Source organism: Melanotaenia boesemani, chromosome 13 (genome assembly GCF_017639745.1).
Source record: "Melanotaenia boesemani isolate fMelBoe1 chromosome 13, fMelBoe1.pri, whole genome shotgun sequence".
In the NCBI taxonomy this organism is placed as follows: domain Eukaryota; kingdom Metazoa; phylum Chordata; class Actinopteri; order Atheriniformes; family Melanotaeniidae; genus Melanotaenia; species Melanotaenia boesemani.
In genome coordinates this window covers 13,620,817-13,641,498 of record NC_055694.1, presented here as the reverse complement: position 1 = coordinate 13,641,498, position 20,682 = coordinate 13,620,817, and the positions used below count along the sequence as shown (strand labels likewise).

Genomic DNA, 20,682 nt, shown 5'->3' with positions numbered 1-20,682 from the left:
TAATAATAATAAGTCACCTTGAAAAACATGCAAGTGCATAAGCTCATGCTTGGTTATGTGAGCAGTCACCAGTTTGCATAATCTGCAACAATAAAAAGCAGCGGAAACTCTCAAAGCTTTACTGACTGCAGGGATCAGAAGTGACCGCCAGGGGTTTTAGTACCTCCACAGGGCTCATTGGCTACTCAAATGCTGCATTCAGATAGTACAAATATGATTGGCTGGTATGGGTTGAAAGGCACATTTTGGTCCACCCCATCAAGGCGGAATGAAATTGATGATGTCAAAGGGAGGGGGGAGTAAAATCTATTTACATACAAAATTTAAAGTGACATCACACACATCACTGGACAAGGGGAACTTATACTCTTTATGGATGCTCATTGACTGTTTTGAATATGTAAGACTGGTACTTCTTGTAAATGATCTCTCTGCTGTAATAAGTAATAAGAGGAAAGTATGCAAAGTATATTACTTAGCCCAGTGTTACATCTGGTTGTCCCAGCGTTCAGCACTCAATAAGAATACTATAATTAAAGTGCTGGAATCCAATGGTTTCACATATATGAACATATGCATGTTAAAATATTATTGATGTGTTTATATTCTGTCTATGGTCTTCAGCTTGCTGTATATGTAATGAAACAGCTTCTGCTCTTCATTCTCAACCTGAATAAATTTACAGTATTCATGCATCATGCTGGCAAGTTAATCACTTTGCTATCAACAGTTCTTCATCTGTTGGTTGTAGATGGAGCAATGTAGGCAGACTCTGGGTCCGTTTACCAATCCCCAAGCCCTGCTCTTTAAACAAAGCTGTTGAACGTGGAAGCCGATCGGGGATCAGTCACCATTTCCTTCTGTGCGCAGGTTGACAGCTCATCCTGCCCAGCCCCCACCCTGTTACCTAGAGGACCGGCCCGTGGCAGGGTGTAATATTTCCATTGGTTGGTTTATGTGGGGTGGGCGGGTTGAAGGGTGGAGTTGGGAATGTTGTGATCTCACAATCAGCTGTTTTGTACGTTCTACATTCTGATCCGAGGATCAGCTGGAGGCAGCAATAAACACAAGAAAATCTGCAGCGGAGAAAATAGAGAAGAGGAGAAAAAAAACTGCAGATGTTATGATCTGAAAACATCAGTGTAACATTTTTACACGAAGCCCTTCTTCTAAGAAGAAAGCCTTTTATTTTTGTATAATAGTGTTTTAACTACCTCACCTAAAGGCTATCTAAAGCTATGCTTTAAGAGTTGTCGTTTCTACTGTGTGTAAGATCTCGTTTACAACTTGAATTCTACTTCAAAGGCAGGTAAGTTGTTCTTTATTTTTTCTATAAATCTATTTCTCTTTTCTCTCTGTCAAACTGCACTATACAAAGACATCAAACTACATCTTTGTCACCGAACCCCCTGCTTTCCTCAAATGTTTATCCACAGAAAATATCAGCCATTTAACCATTAATCACCCTATCTTAAAGCCAAAGGATATATACCTTTAACAGAATTACACTGCTTTGTCTGCCGGTGACCCATTACATATTGTAGGCTGTCTCTGGCTGCTGTGTTTTATACCGACTGGTGATGTTCTATTATTAGGACACGAATAGTTCTGAAATAAGTATCGCAGTCCAAATAAAACAGGCTTAAGTAGGCGGATTCGACGTCGTATATTCCTAAACATGACACCGGCCTGCATACGCCAACAGCCGTTGTTTTGCAAATTGCACCAAATGCTGATGTGGAGTCGATGGCGGATGTTAGTGTTTTGTGTGGCTGCTGAACCTTTAAGGAGACTTTTGTTTTCTTTGCAAATACTTAAATCACACTGTGTAATCGCGGTTACATTGTTATTACTATGGGGATATTCAGTCGATGTCTTTCGTGCGGTGTCGCTGAGCCAACTGTCATTGCTTTGACCCTTCAGCTGTAGAGCTTATACGGATAATTCATGTTTAACCTGGATAACACACACAGATAGTCGTCTCTCTCCCGGCCGCCAACAATCTGAGGTCTAATGTGAGGTTTTTGCCTATTATTTGAAATGTAAATAGTGCTGTTGGCAGCTTAATTGTTTCAAATGGGTAGTTCACAGAGAAACACTTGCAACAATCATAATGTCATGAGCGTAAGAAAATGCAGACTAGAATGAAACAAGAACCATGTAGGTTCCAGATACACGGTCGTATTTTCTGCCTTGCTATGTTGGATGTGTAGACCTTATCTTTTTTTTTTTCTTTCCCCCTCCGCTCGCAAAATAGGCTCGAGCCTCTCCGTCAGCGTCCGTGACGCTACGTCACAGTCGTCTTGTTTTTATTTCGCGGAACCCCGCCTACCATGTTTTTTTCTCTCTCTCTCTCTCTCTCTCTCCTCCTCCTCCTCCTACTTCTCAAACACATCACCGCCCAAAGAAAGAACTCTCAATTGAAAAATTTCACCGGCCTACATTTTACATTATATAATCTTTATTTACCTTATTTTATATAAAAGGTGGTATTTAAATTAAAGCGCAAATAAAGCCTTTATGCACCCTAAATAGCTTTTGATGAATAAGGGTTATCTTCTGCTGCAGTGTGTGTGAGTGTGTGTGTGTGTGTGTGCGCGCGCGTGTGCCTCATCCTTGCATTTCAAGACTTATTTCCCTAAATTAAAATTTCCCTGTTATCTGACCTGATGTTAAAAAGACATCTTTAAATAAAATAAACAGATATGTTTATTGGCAACTTGTTACATAATAAAGATACCTATCATGTGTAGCGATTACAGAGAAAGAAAGAAAGAAAGAAAGAAAAAGCCAAGAGCTTTATAACAAGACAATTATCCTGACATCACAGCAGAACTCATTATGTGGTCATTTGAAGTTCAAATCCCCTTTGAACCAAAGAAATACATTGGTGAGGGACTGTGTGAAGAAGGGACTACAGATGACCAAACAAAATGGCCTGATATAATCACACAAATATAATCTTGACTACCAGATCATCACTTTTCAGATAAACTCACTATTTGTATATTTATATGTTCTATGCAAGATACTGGACATCAAGCAATGTTTACTTTATAATGAATGAATCTTTTGTGACTTTCTATGATGTCCTGTAACAATCCATATACAGACATCTAAGTGTTTTCTTATCTGTTGTCTCATTCCAGTATAAATAGCTCTATTTCCATCTGTCAGATAGCTCTGAATTAGCAGTTTATCAGAGAAGCACTGTACTTGCTCTTTATTTAATGTGTGCATGTGTGTGTTGTGTGATTGGTTTAAACTTGTCCAAAGTAGCCAAGAAAAGGTTGTTTAGCTGAAATGTTTTATCAAGGTCTCATGACTACAATTTTTGTGAGCTCAGGAAATCAGACAGATTTCAGTGTTGAGAGTGGACTGCAGCACATCAGTTCACATTGCCACTTCAGACTACATTGATATTCCTTCTTTTGTTATCACAAGCATACACCCATGCACATATTCTTTAGTAAGAAATTCTACAGCAACTATATGATTACTTTTAAGATGTGTCTTCCTCAATCCAAACATATATTTTGCATCATATAGAAATAATTTTACACACACTGTTACATCATTCCATGTACATTCATTGACATTTATTTTGTCATTTTTGATACCCTCTTTATTTAGTGATTTAATACTTGATCCATAATTAGGCTGTAGATCAAGTAGGTCAAGGACTACCATTTCAATGTTAAATCATCAGCAACTCTGAAACTAGTGCACTGAAAGACATCTGGGGGTGGGAGGCCTATTTAGCTAAAAATCTGATATAAGTAATCCCTTCTCATGTAGTTACAAAGTTTAAGTGCATAAAACCTGGCCTTTGAACACGTAGAGACTTGTCTAGTTTGCTGTGACTGATCAAATATCTGTTTAAAATGACATCATGTTCATATGTAGGTCAGACACTTTCCAGCAGCTGCTGCCACAGTGTCTCTTGCTTTCTCTGCATTTTAGCATGTGCAGAGTCACTGCGCTTGATGCTGCAAAAGTCTGACTCTTTGCATTGTGTGCTGTCACCTCCTCCCCTTCCTCCTCTCTGGCCTTTCCATCTGTCCTGGGACGGTGCTGATTGGTTATTCAGATCTAAAGGGGGAAGGGGGAGTTATCATTTTCCACCAGCTCTTTGCTTGCTGACTAATTTCTTTTGTCATAAATCACTCTTCCTTCATAGTCTCATTTATTATTATGACATTCTCAGTGTTCTTCTACCAGTGTAGGTCATCACTATCTGATTGCCGGTGTATATGCGACTAAAATATCACAATTAAACTTTTTGTAACTAAAAATACATATGCTGAAAAGACTTAGCTGCTAAAATGAATAACATTTGGAGTCTGAAGGCATAAAAACATTTAACTTGATGTGTTGAGTGGGACGCATTTTTCTTTTTCCCAGTGAGCAGAAATTTGACCACACTAATTATCTAATTCTAGATATTTATTACAAATCCAATAAGAAGCCAAGTCAGTCCAGAGGTTATGATATCAGGATTATATCATGAACTGTGTCTTCCACCTCTTTTGTTTTCCATACTACCACTGAAGAGAATGCATTACAAGGAATTACAAGGATTGATGGAATACAATCAGAAACAAAAAGTCCCAAATACTAAAATTATGTCCTTTGTTCTAATCTACATTATATGCCTATCTATTTATAGAGTTAAGTAACTCATCCAAGCTCATCATAAGACTCCCAGAAAGATTGATTTGTAAGTTACCTCATCTCGAGCTTCTGTTTTCAGCACTTCAATGTGCCAACATGTCACATTTTCACTACGGACAAGTTTGAGTTCAGCCAGAAAATTTTAAGCTGATGAAATGTGTCTTAAGAAAGCTTTTACCACAGACATTGCTCACACTTTTTACCTACACTCTTTTAAGTTATTGCAAATTAACTTCTGCTTTTTATGTTTTTTTTAGAAGTATACGTTAGTTATCTTTTCATTACAACTTATCGCCTTATTTTTTTCTCTTCTTCTCTGCAGGCCTTTGTTCCAAACCAAGTGAAACCTTACAATTGCACTACAGAAGCCCACTCAGTTCTGTTTGTAAAACCCAAGAACAAGAAAGAGGCTCCAAGTGGAAACAAGAAACTAAAGAAAATCAGGCAACAAACAGCTTAAATATTCAACTGATATATTGAAGAAAAGATCAAAAGGCAGCTATAGCTTTTTTGTGTGTACAACTAAAAGCACCACAGTCATCAACACATCAAACAATACAAGCAGCAATGTTTCAGCGTCTTAGCAACCTGCTGTTTGGGGAAGTAGAGGAGGTAGCAGCTGAACTGAAGGGACCCAATCCATGTGTGACGGAGGCCGACGAGGAGGGATGGATGCTCGTCAACTTGCCTGGTGAGTCAGAGAGCAGAAGACTAAATTAGAGGGATCAATTTGTCGTTTTAAATTTACACCATTGTGGAAAATAGTTCAGAAACAGCAGCATTTTCCCATGCATGTGTATAATTCTGACTAACATTTGAGTGGTAGAGGTAAGGATGGGGATGATGGAGTGGAGTGACGAATCAGTCTGTGTGTGGTACAGCTACACTGGTGCTCATCCATACGTTTGCCATGCCAAAGGTGCTGTCCGTCAAATGATGGAAGCACAAAAATATGTGTGAACATTCATCTCCTTTCACTTTGTTTATGATGTAATCATGACAAAGACACTTACTGAGTGTGAAAATTTGCTTTGGTGCCTGTTCGGGAGCCAATTAGACATCAGAACGTAAACGTTCCTCTCGGCAGAATCAAGACAAACATTATGTCACTGACATAATCGCAACCTCAGAGGGTCAGCACAAACTAATGATGTGACTCTTTTATGTTTTGTGTTTTCCCCTTTTTCTTCCCTTCCAATTTTTTAAAAATACCCTTACACTCCCCTTACTGGTATGTGTGCGCGTGCGTATGTGATCCCTTAAAAATGATCCTCTTCATCCTGCATGGCTTCTTGAAAAATCTGCCACGTTTGCAAAAAAATTTTTGCAACACCCCCACCCATCTAAAATATGTTTTTATTGGTCTTCCCCTTCATGATCTCATCCCTGCCATGCGCTCAAAAGAATCTGACGGTATGATGCAGGTGGAGGATGAGACACAATCACTGATGACACAATCATTCCCAGACAGTAACCTGTCAGATAACCAAAATACACACATAAGAACTGAGTGTGTGGCCCCCATACCCCACCTGCCTCACAAGCGTCGTAGGACACATAAAAATCGGGCACGGGGTGCAGCAGCACCATCAGACCTCCTATCTTGCCCAAGCACTAGTCCATCACACATGGGTGCCACCACACCCGTGAGCCTGCCAAGACGGGCCAGACTGTCCACGCCCTCCTCCACCCCGTCAATGTCCCCAGGCTCTGGGAGTGAGTGTGGGGGCCGTGGGGGTGCCAGTAGGTCAGGCTCAGAGAGAGGCTGCATGGATGAGAGCTGGTTTGTCACCCCTCCCCCCTGTTTCACTGCAGAGGGAGCTACAGCAGAGGCCAGCCCGATGGAAGACCTGCTGATAGAGCACCCCAGCATGTCTGTGTACGTCTCACCGAGCAACCTGTCCATGATCTCCAACAGCAACCTGTCCATGGTAGGAGAGGAAAGCATTGCAAGTTTGGCGAGCAGTGTGAGGTGAGAAATATTTATGCATACTGCACTGAACCTTCACCTGTTTCACCTTACCCATAAAGAACCCTACCATTTTATTTTCTCATCTTCTGCAGCAGAGTGGCTGAACAGCCTGCTGTCCCTGCTACCCGCAGCACTACGTCCACCAGGGTGAGCCATGGAGCTGCTGCCCAAGCTGGAGCTCTGGCCAAGGTCACCCAAGTGGCCAGGGTCCAGCGCTGCAAAGCGCGTATGGAGAGGCGCCATCTGAGTCGCAACCACATCCAACGCCAAAACCGCACAAGGGATCAGATCCCTCGCCATGCAGTGCATGCCAGAAACACCTTCCTTCACCAGCCCAGCAAGCGCAACTTCTGCCACTAAACTCCCAAGCAACCAGGGGGCTTTGTTTACTTTGAGGGCATTAGTTTGCATTGTCAGCTCAAGACACACATGGTTAAACACATTCACCAACAGCATTTTTGCTTTAATTTCTGCATATTATATTAGGTTTCAGCAAGACTTCAGCAGGTCTTTTTGTTTCAACACAAGCTGACGCCATCTGGTTGTTTTTGACCATTCTGCCGTTATGAGCTAGTTGCTCTCAGTAAATCAGTGTAGATCTTTATTATAGCCTCCTTATTGTCCACTGCATTATCCAAAAACAGACAAAAAAGGAAAAAAAAAAAGCTACATAATAGTTTTTCATGTTAGACATTAAGGGATAATGCCAAAAAAGAAGTTGAAAAACACAAACAAAAAAAGAAAGACATATTAATTTCATTTTGCTCTTCCTTAAGTCATGTAATATTTAAGTTCATTTAACCAATAAAGCTAACAATTTGGAGATGTTTAAGCAAAACTTGCATAGACAGATGTCTAAATTTTACTCTGACTAGAGAGTTTTGGTGGAAACAATGCAAAACAGAAACAAGTTAAGCCTTTGAGTTATTTTACAGCAAAAAATATTTATCATGTCTTCAAAGCTTTACATTGATGGGGATTTTATCAGAATTATTTTTATTCAGAATAGGTGGTAAAGTATATTGTGTATGGCAAGAATGAGAGAAAAATCACTGGACATTTGTTTCTCTGGAGTTTGGTGTACCATCATTAAAGAAAGAAGAAATGTGAAGCAGCTTGTTTTAGCAGAGCAGCCAAAATGTTGTGAGATTTCTCTCCTCTGTATTGTGAAGGAATAGAGGAAGTTGAAGATGGCGAGAGAATGTGCAAAACAGATTAAAGAGTAAAAGAAATGGTGCAAATTAGGACACAACAGTAGTTAGAGCAGCATGGGTAACAAGAAATGGTCATTGGAAATTGTGATGTAGCCCCCTGAGCAGCTCTCAACTGTGTGGGTATCTTTAAAACCTACAAGGAAGGATTAAGAGCGCTGTGAGAGGACGCAGGGTTTGCCTTTGGGTTACAGGGTGTGGTAGCTTATGGTAAGTGAATATCAGTACTGATGGCAACTCTTTATTTTGTTTTGTTGTTTTGTTTTCTGCTTACTTTGTCTTGTAAAATGTAGTCTTGTTTACAGTCTCTTTTTTGCATAGTTCCACCAAGAGAAAAGAAACTAAACTTTTCCTGGTCAGAGGAAGAGATTTGGCTCCTAAAGGCAACAAACCCACTCCCTGTGAATTCTAAGCAAAATGACGACCATTCATAGTGTGGTCTGTCACATGCCCAGCACACATCTGTCAAGTTTATTCAAAGTGTGTGCTGTGATTTTATGTAATCCATGTGAAAACCAGATTTATATGATACATACTATTCATTTAATTGAAAACCTAAGAGGAAACAACTCTTAGGAGAAAGGAGAGAACGTATCTCCTCGACACCTCATAGCAAGCATCTTCCCCCAGTTCAACATCTTATCATCTTGCTCATGGACGTGCAACACATTGCTAACATCTACTTTGTGACTGTCTCTTTATGGTTAGTACACCTAGCTGTAACAGAGCCTATTTAAAAGCTCTAGCTTACTGATATGTATTCAACGACAATAGTAAACAATGGTGCTGAAGTGTATACTAATGTTTGTAAATTATTTGAGACATGGATGTAAGTTTGCACTGTCATATATTTTGTGAGTCAAAGTTTTAGCAGTGTGCTGTGAGCTTGTTTTTCTTTTTTCTTTTGTGATGTTTTTTTCTTTTTGTCTTGATCCTGATTGTGTGTGATGAGCACTGACGTGTTAAATGCTAGAATCTCTGTTAAAAAAAAAACAAGCATCAATGTTGGTCATTTATTTCTCCTGTAAATATTCCATAACAATCCATAATGCTCCGTTAGATGTCAACAGCCTCTCAGGTCATGAGTCCACATCATTGCGTCCAAATGGACTGATGAGAATCCACTCTCTGCCTCACCTCTGTGCTCATTTACAAACCAGGAGGGCATTTCAATGGCCAAAAGATGTGACTTTACTCCAACTTCTGTCTCATAATGATGAGATGCAGCATAAAAACAGCACTAAACCCAGAGTTGATGTGCCATAGGCAACACTGCCCTCCAGAGGGTCCATTTTGCACAGCACCTGCTGCTTCAGTGCAGGTGAAGTTATAGTACGATAACAAATGCATCACTGTCCGTGTGTTCAATAGACAGATTTTCTCTGAATTAATTTCAGATTGTCTTTTCCTTTTGGACTGTTTCAATCATCTGAATGAGTGAGATTAATTAATTTCCCTTAAATTATACATGATTCACTTTTCTATTCTGCCAGTAAACCTATAAATGAAAATACTTTATTCAAAAATATGTTAATTTATGATAGAATTATGAATATTATTTTGTGTGTTTTGTTTGAAAGATGGCTTATGATTTATCCTGCTGTATTCTCAGATGCAGGAGTGTGTATCTGAGGTGATATATCTAGCATGCATACACAGAAACATGTAGTGGTGTCTGTTTACGCATCAACACTCTTCCGGAGCTTATTAATCAAAGTGATTGTACCTCAGAGGTAAATTTTTGATTGTCTGTTGGGACAAAAAGGTGTGTAAAAAGTAAAAATAGGATTTTAAAAAAATTAAAGCTTAAAATTGGATGTATGTGTGTGCGTGCAAAATCACCAGGTACCTCTACTGCTGAAAACCTGTTCTGTTCTCGTCTTTTTCCCCCTTTCCTTTCTCACCATCATGCTAAGTTGTAACATATTTTCAGTATGTTGTATAATATTAGTGAAAGATTTCGTGTTGAGAGTGGATGCCATCCAAATCTGAGGAGATGGACTGGTCACCTAGTGTGATGTGAGGGACGAGGGACAAAATGAGGCAGGAGACAAATAGTTTTATATATAAAAAGAAATGAGATGTATTATAAAACATACAATAGAAATGCTTGTATTTTCCAATATAGCTATTAGAAGAATTGTTCAACAGTAGGATATTTTAAACAATAGGCATTGAATGTCTGGGGAGTTTCCTATGTTTTATGTTGTGCCCTGAAATGATGGCAGCTTAAAAACTTGGGTTTTTACCTATGTTACATCTTGATTAATACACACCTCCCCTATAAAATGAAATATATAAAGCGTATAAAATTTGGTGTATCTGATATCTATGGTGATTGTGCCTTTTGCTATTTCTGCATGGTTTTTGTGATGTACTGATTTTTCCATCCCCAAAGTGGACAGTCGGCCACTGACAGGCAAAACCTATGCAAAAATCAACGGATGGGTTTTTCCAGCATCCATTCAGAAAACACAGGTACCCACCAAAAAACAAAGAAAAAAAAAGAAAAAGAAAAAAAAGAAAAACAGCTGAACAATAACATCAACAATAAATACTCAGGTTAACACCTGAATCTTGTGTCATTATTTGCATTTGGGATTGCAATAAACATGGCGGAAAGTCTTCATCAAAGGATAAATAGACTCAGAAACTTATGCAACAAAATAAACTTAAGAATTGTTTTGTTTATTTATATTCAACTGTATTGATAATGCTTATTTGATAAAGCAGCACTTCAACAATATTCCTTATGAAGAGGGGCCAAATCTTATGACATTACTTACAGGTCAGTTGGTAAATCTTTAAAAAAAAAAACATTTTATGGGCCAGGAGTTTTCAGAGTCTCTTATATTCAGACTGAACATGAAGAAGATCCTATCAAGGGTATTAGTTTCCGACTCTGGGATAAAATGTAACACACAACTCCTCAAGTACTCTATCTAAAACAGGTCACAGTCAGACTGATGCATACGTTCAGGTATTTATTATTCTTTGATACAGTTTGTAGGATCCAGGAAGTCCATTTCTAACTCAGAAAATCTTAAACACAGGTTAAAGAAGGATTTCTAACAAATAAATATGAGTGGGGTTACATGAAAAGTATTCAATTAAAGCACAAGGATCTACTGTTCAGTACCACAATACATTTTATTACTTTCCACCATTGTAGTTGGAGATAAAGGTATTAGCAGGTTTACTTAGGCAGTGAGTAAAAAAAAAAAAAAAAAAAAAAAAAAAAGCAACGTGGCATGGACAGACAGGTGTGGCAACAAAGTGATATTGTTTGTGGACTGTATCTGGGCAAGTTGCTGCTATGTGCAGGAGTTTACAAAATTACTGAGTACAAAAACAGTCTGTCTTGGCTTTTAGCATGTTTGAAGCAGAAAACCCAAGATTTTATGGTCCCTGAACTGATCTCTAACCTTTCTTGTAGAAAAAAGCAAGCAAAATAATTTTTCAGTTAGAGATCATTTGTACATTGTCTCTTGAGATTGTTTTAATCTTCTCCCAGCTTTCTGGTGGCTGAACAAGAATACAATAAGACTTTTTGGGAGGGACAGAGGGTTTTAAGTTAAGCAGGTTTTAGTGCACCTGCTATGACCTGTTTATCCACTCCAATGTTCTCCCAGGGGGGAGATGAGCGCAACTTGAGTCTGAGGGGGAGTTTCCATTCAGACAATAAATAGAGTGGATGACCTGAAACTAAAGACTTCACAAAATTTAGTCGACCTTCAAGGCCCCGCCGATTTGGATTGAAGTAAGTTTTATAATGGTTATTACATGGCCATGTAAAATGATGATGAGCTCGCGTGGGATTTAACGATATTTATATTCCATAAAAATCACACTAAGTCCCTTTGAGGTCACAGTAAAATCTGTACTAGAAACTGTGTTTAAATATCAGCTGTTTCTGACCAGTCTTACCGGTTGGTCTGAGATGCAACAGGAAGCTAGCTTCTCTACTCTGCGGTGTCGTAAGTGATTCATTAGCTCTAATGACAGAGATCCGTCCCCTCCTCGCCTGCTCCTTTTAAAAACCCCGATAACGCCGCCAAGAATACTATTTTTATTTGACTGTATGTATTTTACGACAACGGTAAGTAAAATTATTGCAGTTTTAATCTAAATCTGAAGCCGAAATTGAGAGAGACTCGTTAGCTTGTAGCAGAGCTGAGACGCAAAGAAGCTTCTCGGAGGCTGGCTCCGTTTTCATTCTAACCAGTAATAATACTGTCGTTGATTATATTGACAAAAATAAACAAATAGATAGTTGCTTATAGGTGGACGCAAGCTGTCACTGTAAAGCTTGTCGATGTTTTTATTTAGGTTGCTTTCTTTTACGAGATAAGCTAATGGCTTTGGCAAGGGCATTCCTGTTGTAAAACTAGTTAATCTGCATTGTTTATCTTCTGCAGGTGGCAGAAAATGCACCATCATCGGAGCTACAAACCCATGGCATGGTCGGTCATCAGTTTTCTTTAAAAAAAAGAAACTAAGTGCAGTGATATTGAGGATGCATTTATCACACATGAAAACTACAAATCCCTGCAGGAGTATTGCGATATAATGGGACATTAAGGGATCTTCTGTAGGAGACGCGGTAATGTTCCATTGCCACAGCAATACTGGTGGTACATAAAGGGATGGTACATATTTTCTCCTTTTCTTTTTCTGATTAACATTAGCTATAAAGTGGCTAACCGTGTCAGAAACTCATTCTTGGAAACATGGATATCCTGGGCTAACTCGTATCACATCGCACCGATTTAGATAACTGTGTGACTGCAGTATTAACAGTAGTCATGCACAATCCTGCTCCAGAAGTTGTAGCAGCATTCCCGAGTGGAGGTGTGGTGGACAAAGATGCAAATCCAGAGACAACTTTGGGGAGTGCCTACTCTCCGGTGGACTACATGAGTATTACCAGCTTCCCCAGGCTGCCAGAGGATGATGTGACATCTGGGGAAAACACACTGAAATCCCGCAAGGAAGATGACAATGTCCTGAGTGAGCAGGATACAGGTCAGTCCTTTCTCAAACACTGTGCTGTGGCTATAGATTCCAGAGGAATTAACCTGGTTGATTACAGTCTTCCATAGGTAGAATAGGTCACAGTCAGTCATACAGAACTCAGAATTGGACTTTTTCTCTGAATAAACTAAACTAAAATATTGAGTTTTCTTTTTTTAATTGTTGGTGCTCTGTTTTCCTCAATTAAGTCTAAGTTTTGTTTTGCACTTCACACATCTCAGATCCAGATCTGTTTCTGAAGTCAGCTCGCCTCCAGCGTCTTCCCTCCTCAGCGTCAGACTTGGCCAGCCATGACATTGCATCACTTCGGGAGACCAGCACAGACCCCTTTAATGAGGGCTGCGCCTGTCAACGAGATGGACTGACCGTCATCATCACAGCCTGTCTTACCTTTGCTACAGGGGTTACTGTGGCTCTCATCATGCAGATCTATTTTGGAGATCCACAAGTAAGGGTGGATGTTTGTTTTCTGCTGTTGTAGCATTACTTAAACATGTTGCAATAGTTTGCTTCTCTCTAATGAGTCATTATAAGATTTGCTTTTGTCTTCGCACATAAACCTCTTCTTCTGTTTTAAGTACTAAATCTTTCTTCTGCTTGTTCTTTTGTTTTCATTGTTTGTTTTTGTTTTATTTTCTGTTTTGTTTTTTTCTAATAAGGTCTTCAACCAAGGAGCAGTGGTTACAGATGTTGCTCAGTGCACATCTCTTGGGTTTGACATTTTGGGGAAGCAGGGGTCCAGTGTTGACGCTGCCATTGCTTCTGCCCTCTGTCTGGGAATTGTCCATCCTCACACCTCTGGTATAGGAGGGTGAGTTTTAAAAAAATGACTTAAGCTAAACCGATTTTCCACTCAAGTGCACTGACTTTCTTAAATGTAGATAAAGAAGCCATCTTTGTGCTCTGTTGATGTTTAGAGGTGGTGTTATGTTGGTGCATGACATCAGGAAGAATGAGACAAGGGTCATTGACTTCAGAGAGACCGCTCCATCTGCCATCCATGAAAACATGCTGCTGACAAATCTCAATCTGAAAGTAAGGAATTTTCCATTTTCTTTTACCTGTGAGAAACTACAGGAGAGTTTGTACTGCGTTTAACATGCACATTGTTATTTTTTTGCTTTTCAGGTTGGCCTGCTTGTAGGAGTTCCAGGCATGCTCAGTGGGATGCATCAGGCACATCAGCTCTATGGCAGGTAGTGTAACAGTCATTATATACGACTCTCTTTTTCATGTGCTATTAATAGTTTGCAGTTCTGCACCTTCTACATTCTTTTCTTCTCTTATGTTGTTAGAATTCACTGTCACATTCCCTTACTTCAGTTTTTCCAATAGATTAAACTGAGTATAAGAGTTTATTTAATGGTTTCTGCTTTTTAAGTAAGAAAAAACAGTGCTGATATTTTGAGCCTTAGTTTTCAGATCTTAAGTTGTGAGACTGCATAGTTAAAGTACAACAAGCGTTGTCTCTGGAAGAGGTGGTGTTTCTTGTTCCGCTATAATTACTGAAATGCTGGGTTATTATCATGTTTTTCAGTTGTTAAGAGGCATCACAACAGCTCTATAAATATCGTTGTTGATCAATTCAATTACAGTCATTATAAAATATTAATGGATTATTAGTGTTTCAACTGAAATTGACTTACATAATCTTTGATTTCATCAGGATGTCATGGAAGAATGTGGTTACCATGGCAGCAGATGTGGCCAGAAATGGATTTAATGTGACTCATGACTTAGGTAAATATAGAGTACTGTCTTGTGAAATTACTGGGGGAAGTTGCTGTTTGTATTGTCACTTTTCCTGCAGATATTAACAACTTTATTACACAGCCTCTATGTTCACAAACAACATGAGGTGAAGTGATGCTAATTTTTTAGCTCTCGTTTCTTTCTCCACAGCTGAAGCTCTTTCTAAAATTAAGGACCAAAACATGTCAGGTGCATTTCGGGATTTATTCCTCCCTAATGGCCAGGCTCCTCTTCCTGGACTGTTTACTCGACGGCTTGATTTGGCAACCGTTTTGGATGCTGTTGCGGTTAAAGGGATCTCAGAGTTCTACACTGGGAATGTGGCGCAGGAAATGGCAGCTGCAGTAAGAAAGAATCTTATATAAGCATTCATGAATTCTGCATGACCTCCACTGCAGATCACTTTAACCCCAAAAACACTCAAGTCTGTTTTTACTAACATTTCAGCTTTTAAGGTTTTGTGATTTATTAAGTCACCATGCTTGTTCGCTGTTTAGAAAAATTTAATACCTATATGTTACTAAGCCACACCTGTTTTGGTTAGTTCTTTGTGTCAAAACAGCATGACCGCTGAGTAGGTCTTTTGTTAGTACATAGCTAAATACAAACAATGGAAAAACCTTTTCCTGTCCTGTAAAGTTAGCCCCACCCAGCCTCGTCCAGACAGGACTGGGTTTATTAGTTTGTTATATATGAAACCCTGATAGTTCAACTCATGATCTGTAGACTCTTATTGAACTGCAATTCTAAGATGGAAATGCTCAGACATGGGGTTGACTGCTTGTTTCACAAAAGGTAACACCTTCCAGAAAAACTATCAGGGGAAAACAAAATATAAATAAACAACTAAAAGCACAATATAAACATTTCTTGTACCTTTGTCATTGATAGGTCCAAGCAAGAGCTGGTGTGCTCACAGAGGATGACATTGGAAACTACAGCACAGTAATACAAAAGCCAGCAGAAACCACTTATCAGGGTAAGGTCAGCAAGACTTGGCCTGTCCTGGATCACTTGTCCAGTATTCCTCTGTGCCTTCATTTTGTACTTAATGGTATCAAAAGTGGAAAGGTGGAAACAGATGATAACTCATATTGTTTATAGTAGTTATATAGAAGAGGAAGAAGCTTTTATTGTCATTGTATGCAACCAAATTATGTTGGCAGTCAAGCAGCAGAGATTAAAAAGTCTACTGTTTCTCTGCTGCTTGACTGACCACTGCCAATATAATTTAGCTGTATTGCTCCAACGATACAATGACAATAAATATAACATAAATGCTTTATGTTTTCATTCCTTACATTGTTTTATTGATCCACCTGTTACTGAAGTTCTTACTTTTTAAAGTTTCTTTTCATATCATATTGACTTTGTCATGTTCTGTGGATTGTTTTATATTCTATCTGTATTGTACTATTGTAAACTTTCTATACTCTTAGCACTGTTGGTGAGCTTACAGAAATACTTAATACACAGCATTTAAAAAAAAGAAAGAAAAAAGATAGAAACAATTCTTTCTTTCATCTTATGACCTGTTGGTGTTTCTAAAGGTCATCATGTGATGGCAGCCCCAGCCCCACATGCAGGTGTGGCCTTGATCACTGCACTTAACATCCTTGAAGGCTACAACATTACAAGCCAGTTGCCCAGAAGCAGCACCTACCACTGGATTGCGGAGGTAGTACAACAACTGTTTCACCACTGTATGATTTTAAAGGGATATTTACTGTGTGCAACCTGCCACAGACATCAGTCAGTGCATTCTTGGTTTTGAGAATTGAAAGTGGGGAATTCTGACAGGGGTATTAAAAGAAAGGCTATTCATAACTGGGCCAAAAAAAAGAGTGAATTTTCTCCATCTAAAACAACTTAAAGATGTGCTTGTAACAAAATCAAAAGTCAATGACAGAATTAAATTATATATAATTAAAAACTGTGTTTTTATTGGTATCTAATCACTTTACTAAACTGTTATGCTTTTACTCTCTTAGAATGAGCCATTTATATCTATTTGCCATGGATCTACAAACATGGCGGCTGCCATATTTGTGCCACCATTTTTACTGTGGTGTCTCAGAATGAACAAAAAACGGTGTGTGTGAGGTGTGAAACCTCTGAAACCTCTTTAAAACTGCAGTACCGGCTTCGTTTGGGCATCATTTAGGAAAAGTGACGCCTTAAAAGGCACAAAGATGAAAACAGTACACAGCAGCAGAATTGTCAGTCAGTGCTGATCAGTAGTAGAACACGTTGCTTAGCTACTGTTCATGCAATGATGCAGAAACACCTGGATATTCTTTGGTCAAGAAAATAGGGATAAACTAATTAATTGATGCTAAATTAATGCATTGTAAAATTCATAATGTGCAGCATTCGCTGAACTTGAACTTATTAAAGTTTGAGTTGTATGAGATGGTGACAAACTGGCTCTTCTGGTGTCCTTGTTCAGAGTAGCTGTTTGTTAAACTCCCCTGTCACAAGTCCTCTCTCCTCCAAACTGAAAGCACTTTGACCACAGTCTGTAGTAAGAAACTGACTGCATCACATAAGAAAGATTCCTTTTACAGTCTGCAAAGTTTTTTGTTTTGTTTTTTGTTTGTTCATATGTTAATTTTTCAATAATCTCCCAGGCTGTGAAGATTGCTCTGGGTCTGGCTAGTGGGCTTGGAGACCCCATGTATGACACCTCTGTTTTAGAGATTGTCGCCAAGATGTTAAGGTAGAAATCACTCCTCTAAGAACTAACACAATTACTTGTTTAATGCATAAATTCATTTCCAGTTTAATAAGATAATGTCATTGAACTTTGGTATTTTCATCTCCTAGTAAATCACAGGCCTCTCTACTCCGCCAGATGATCAATGATTCTCAGGCATTCCCTGTCAGCCATTACACTTTATCCTTTACCCTGGAGGATGGTGCTACAGCTGCCCAGGTCACGGTCATGGGTCCAGATGACCACATCGTGTCAGTCATGAGGTATCTGATGTTTTAAATGAATGACAAGTTGTGTATCAAAAAAAAGTGTTGATTGATATAATTGAAAATTGAAACGTTTTTTTTAGCTCCCTGAACAAACCATTCGGCAGTGGCATAGTGACTCCTTCAGGAATCCTTTTGAACAGCCAGATTCTGGACTTCTCATGGCCAAATAAAACACTGAGCTCATCACCTAACCCTGTAATTTCTACCTTCATCTTTAATTCGTTATCAGATGCTCTCTTATTAACGGATTTTTGTAGCTGCCCTTGGTTCTCATCTTTCTTTCCATTTTGCTGTAGCATAACAGTCTCCATCCTGGGAAGAGACCCATGTCTTTCCTTATGCCCACAGCAGTAAGGCCAGCTATGGGGTTATGTGGCACTTATGTGGCTGTTGGATCTTCCAATGGGGAGAGAGCTCTCAGTGGCATCACACAGGTTTTTTTCATTTTTAATTTTGGTCTCATACAGTGAAAATTTTTTATTTGTCTTCCTGAACGTTAATTTATTTGTGCTGTTTTATTATGATCCTGCACAGGTACTGATGAATGTCCTGTCTTCACGTAAAAACATGAGTGACAGTTTGGCATATGGGAGACTCCACCCACAGCTGCAGCCCAACACCCTGCTGGTGGACTGTGAGTTCCCCCTTCTTGTTCTTTATTATGCAGATTAGTCCAAACTTAAAAGAGACATTTAATTTTTAATGTCTGCAAAGCTGTAACTAAATTATTGAGTTTTGTCACATCATAGAAAAATTAGCTTTGCCAAGTATATAGCTTTGGGTCTCTGCAGTATTAAATACTATATTGTTGGCGGTCTCTTCACATGTTTTCAGTAGTTGTTTTCTAGCATATATCATAAGTTGAGAAACAAAATGTTCCCTACACTCGTTCTGACTCGCCCAGTTCCCGTTTCCTGTTGTAAACATTTTGTATTAACCTCACAGATAAAGAAGGATCCATGTAAAACAGAGTAGGCAGTAAGCCTGGAAAACAAAAACACAGGTGTCAGGTGTACAGTTACCACAGTAAAATATCTTGGTTGATACAGTATTCCTCTGCAGCGAGGAGAATAGTCTGCACAGTACAGAGGTTGAAATGTTTGCAGCTCTGAAGAACGAAATCAACCTCTATTCAGAATGTTTTTTTAATGTCTGAATTACTAAATCTTCATCAAAACATACTGTGATGGCTGCACCTGCTTTGAAAAATAGAAGAAGGTGTTGCATTTGAATGGCGGGTAAAAAAAAAAATATTCTATTCAGTTTCACATGTGTTTTCATCCCCAATTTCATCTTCTCACTTCACAATATCCTCTCTCTTCTTCTGTCTCTTCAATAGCTGAGTTTTTAGAGGACGATGTGGCGCTGCTGCAAGCCAAAGGGCACAAAGTTGAGAAGATGGATATTCTTTCATTGGTGGAAGGTACACGGAGAACTAACGACCTCATCATTGGTGTGAAGGACCCCCGGAGTGCTGATGCTTCCGCCCTTACTATGTCTAACATGCCTTAGCACAGCCCTCCTTCTAATACTCACATAAGATTGAAGGGGTAAGACTAACAGGTTGTCAAGAAGGGAAAAAATGAAGCTACTGATCAACTAATGCACCAAGCTAATACATTCATCTAAATCTAACAGCCAAAGTGCTGTTTGAGAGGGAAAAAAACTTTTAAAAGACATGGAACGTTCTCTGAGCAGGAATCTGATGGGAATCCTCTTAGATTATTCATTTACTCACACTAAATACTTAAAAGTCGCATCACTTTACATGCCAAGTATGCAGTACCCTCATTCACCGTCTCAAGAACCGTCCGGTCAGTGTATAAAACATTTAAAGTGTACGTCCATGAAGCGCTTTAAAGTCTGCTGCTAGTTTCAGAGGAGGGCACAGAAGAAAAGTGAGGCCTCTCTGAGCATGGTTTTACTTGGTTGATGTGAAGAAAAGCTGTTTTCACATTATTGTGAGCAGCAGCTAATTACAACTATTTGTGAGTGTAAAGTCAGGAATCCTGAGATGAATTACTGGAAACTAAATGCATTCTTTGCAAGAATGGGTTGTCATGAAAAAAAACAAAAAGGATCCCAGACCAGGAAGTCCAACATGGATAGTGTGCAGTGTATCTGAACCACCTTTTAAACTTTCACTGCATTTCACCATTACACTAAATAACACCTAAGATCTCCTTTAAATATTTAGACCGGGAATTAAGTCTTGCATCATGCTACCTGAACACGACTGTCCTAAACTGAACACATCTCCTCTGCTCTGCTTGTCATGTTGTGTCGCTGTGATTAGATGTTTGGTAAAACTGCTGGAGCTTTAAGTATTACAGTCAGTGACTCCTTGGGACCACATTATCACTAACATCTTACTGACACCAAACATGATAAATGGAAATGCGATAAGACCTTCACATCTTAATATAATTTTTCCAGAAGCATGATTTAATGTGTATTATATTTAAATACACATAACAATTAATTAGAAAAATATTTTGGAAATATAAGTCGCTGCATGATTTTGTTCTCAGCATTGAATGAAGTATTTTTTTCTTTTCTTTTTTTTAGAGCAGGTTATACTTGTTATAATAATGGAAATAACTGGATTTCATCAAATTGGATTGAATGTAATGTCTATTTTAGTATGAACATGTTTGGCTGCATATATTATTCGTGCTGTTAGTAAATTCAGTCATCACTTTTAAGAAACCGATGCTGTGTTTATTTTTGTGCACTTATGAAATTTTGTTATATTGTATATTTAAAATAAAAGCAAACAGCTTGTGTAGAACTTTGCACTCACTTAAAAATGCCAATTTAGACTGATCAAATAGCTTCTTTACCTTATCGTCTGTTGTTGGTAACCATTGCAATATGACTGTTGATGCTTATCCTCTGTACCTTTAGAGTACCATGCCTTAAGGCAAACGTTTGCACATCTGATGTTTGATCCCATTGTGCATTTGTATCTGATTTTCATAAAAAAAAATCATAATTACTCAAACCTAGTAAATAAATTATTTGCACATATACAAAGATAAATGTTTCTCTGAT

The 20,682-nt window shown here is 38.7% G+C and overlaps 2 protein-coding genes across 4 annotated transcripts; both read left to right on the top strand.

The window, feature by feature from the left end:
- Positions 1-1,043: 1,043 nt before the first annotated feature.
- On the top strand, positions 1,044-9,674 carry LOC121651310 (tumor protein p53-inducible nuclear protein 2). Of its 3 annotated transcripts, none has more exons than XM_042003407.1 (4): positions 1,044-1,309; positions 4,997-5,365; positions 6,490-6,646; positions 6,739-9,674. In XM_042003407.1, exons 2-4 carry the CDS (start codon positions 5,242-5,244, stop codon positions 7,004-7,006), a joined length of 549 nt encoding a protein of 182 aa, XP_041859341.1. In that variant the 5' UTR covers positions 1,044-1,309; positions 4,997-5,241; the 3' UTR covers positions 7,007-9,674. The 3 variants fall into 3 exon arrangements, with proteins under 3 accessions (XP_041859341.1, XP_041859340.1, XP_041859339.1); XM_042003406.1 differs by having other exon boundaries at positions 6,079-6,646; positions 6,742-9,674; XM_042003405.1 differs by having other exon boundaries at positions 6,079-6,646.
- Positions 9,675-11,797: 2,123 nt separating this feature from the next.
- Positions 11,798-20,626, top strand: LOC121652204 (glutathione hydrolase 7). The gene is made up of 16 exons (XM_042004851.1): positions 11,798-11,956; positions 12,276-12,882; positions 13,113-13,339; positions 13,551-13,702; positions 13,809-13,926; positions 14,020-14,087; positions 14,558-14,631; positions 14,794-14,987; positions 15,535-15,622; positions 16,194-16,321; positions 17,274-17,362; positions 17,470-17,622; positions 17,709-17,823; positions 17,925-18,062; positions 18,163-18,262; positions 18,968-20,626. The coding sequence occupies exons 2-16, from the start codon at positions 12,663-12,665 to the stop codon at positions 19,138-19,140; spliced, it is 2,037 nt and encodes a 678-aa protein (XP_041860785.1). The 5' UTR covers positions 11,798-11,956; positions 12,276-12,662; the 3' UTR covers positions 19,141-20,626.
- The last annotated feature ends 56 nt before the right edge of the window (positions 20,627-20,682 follow it).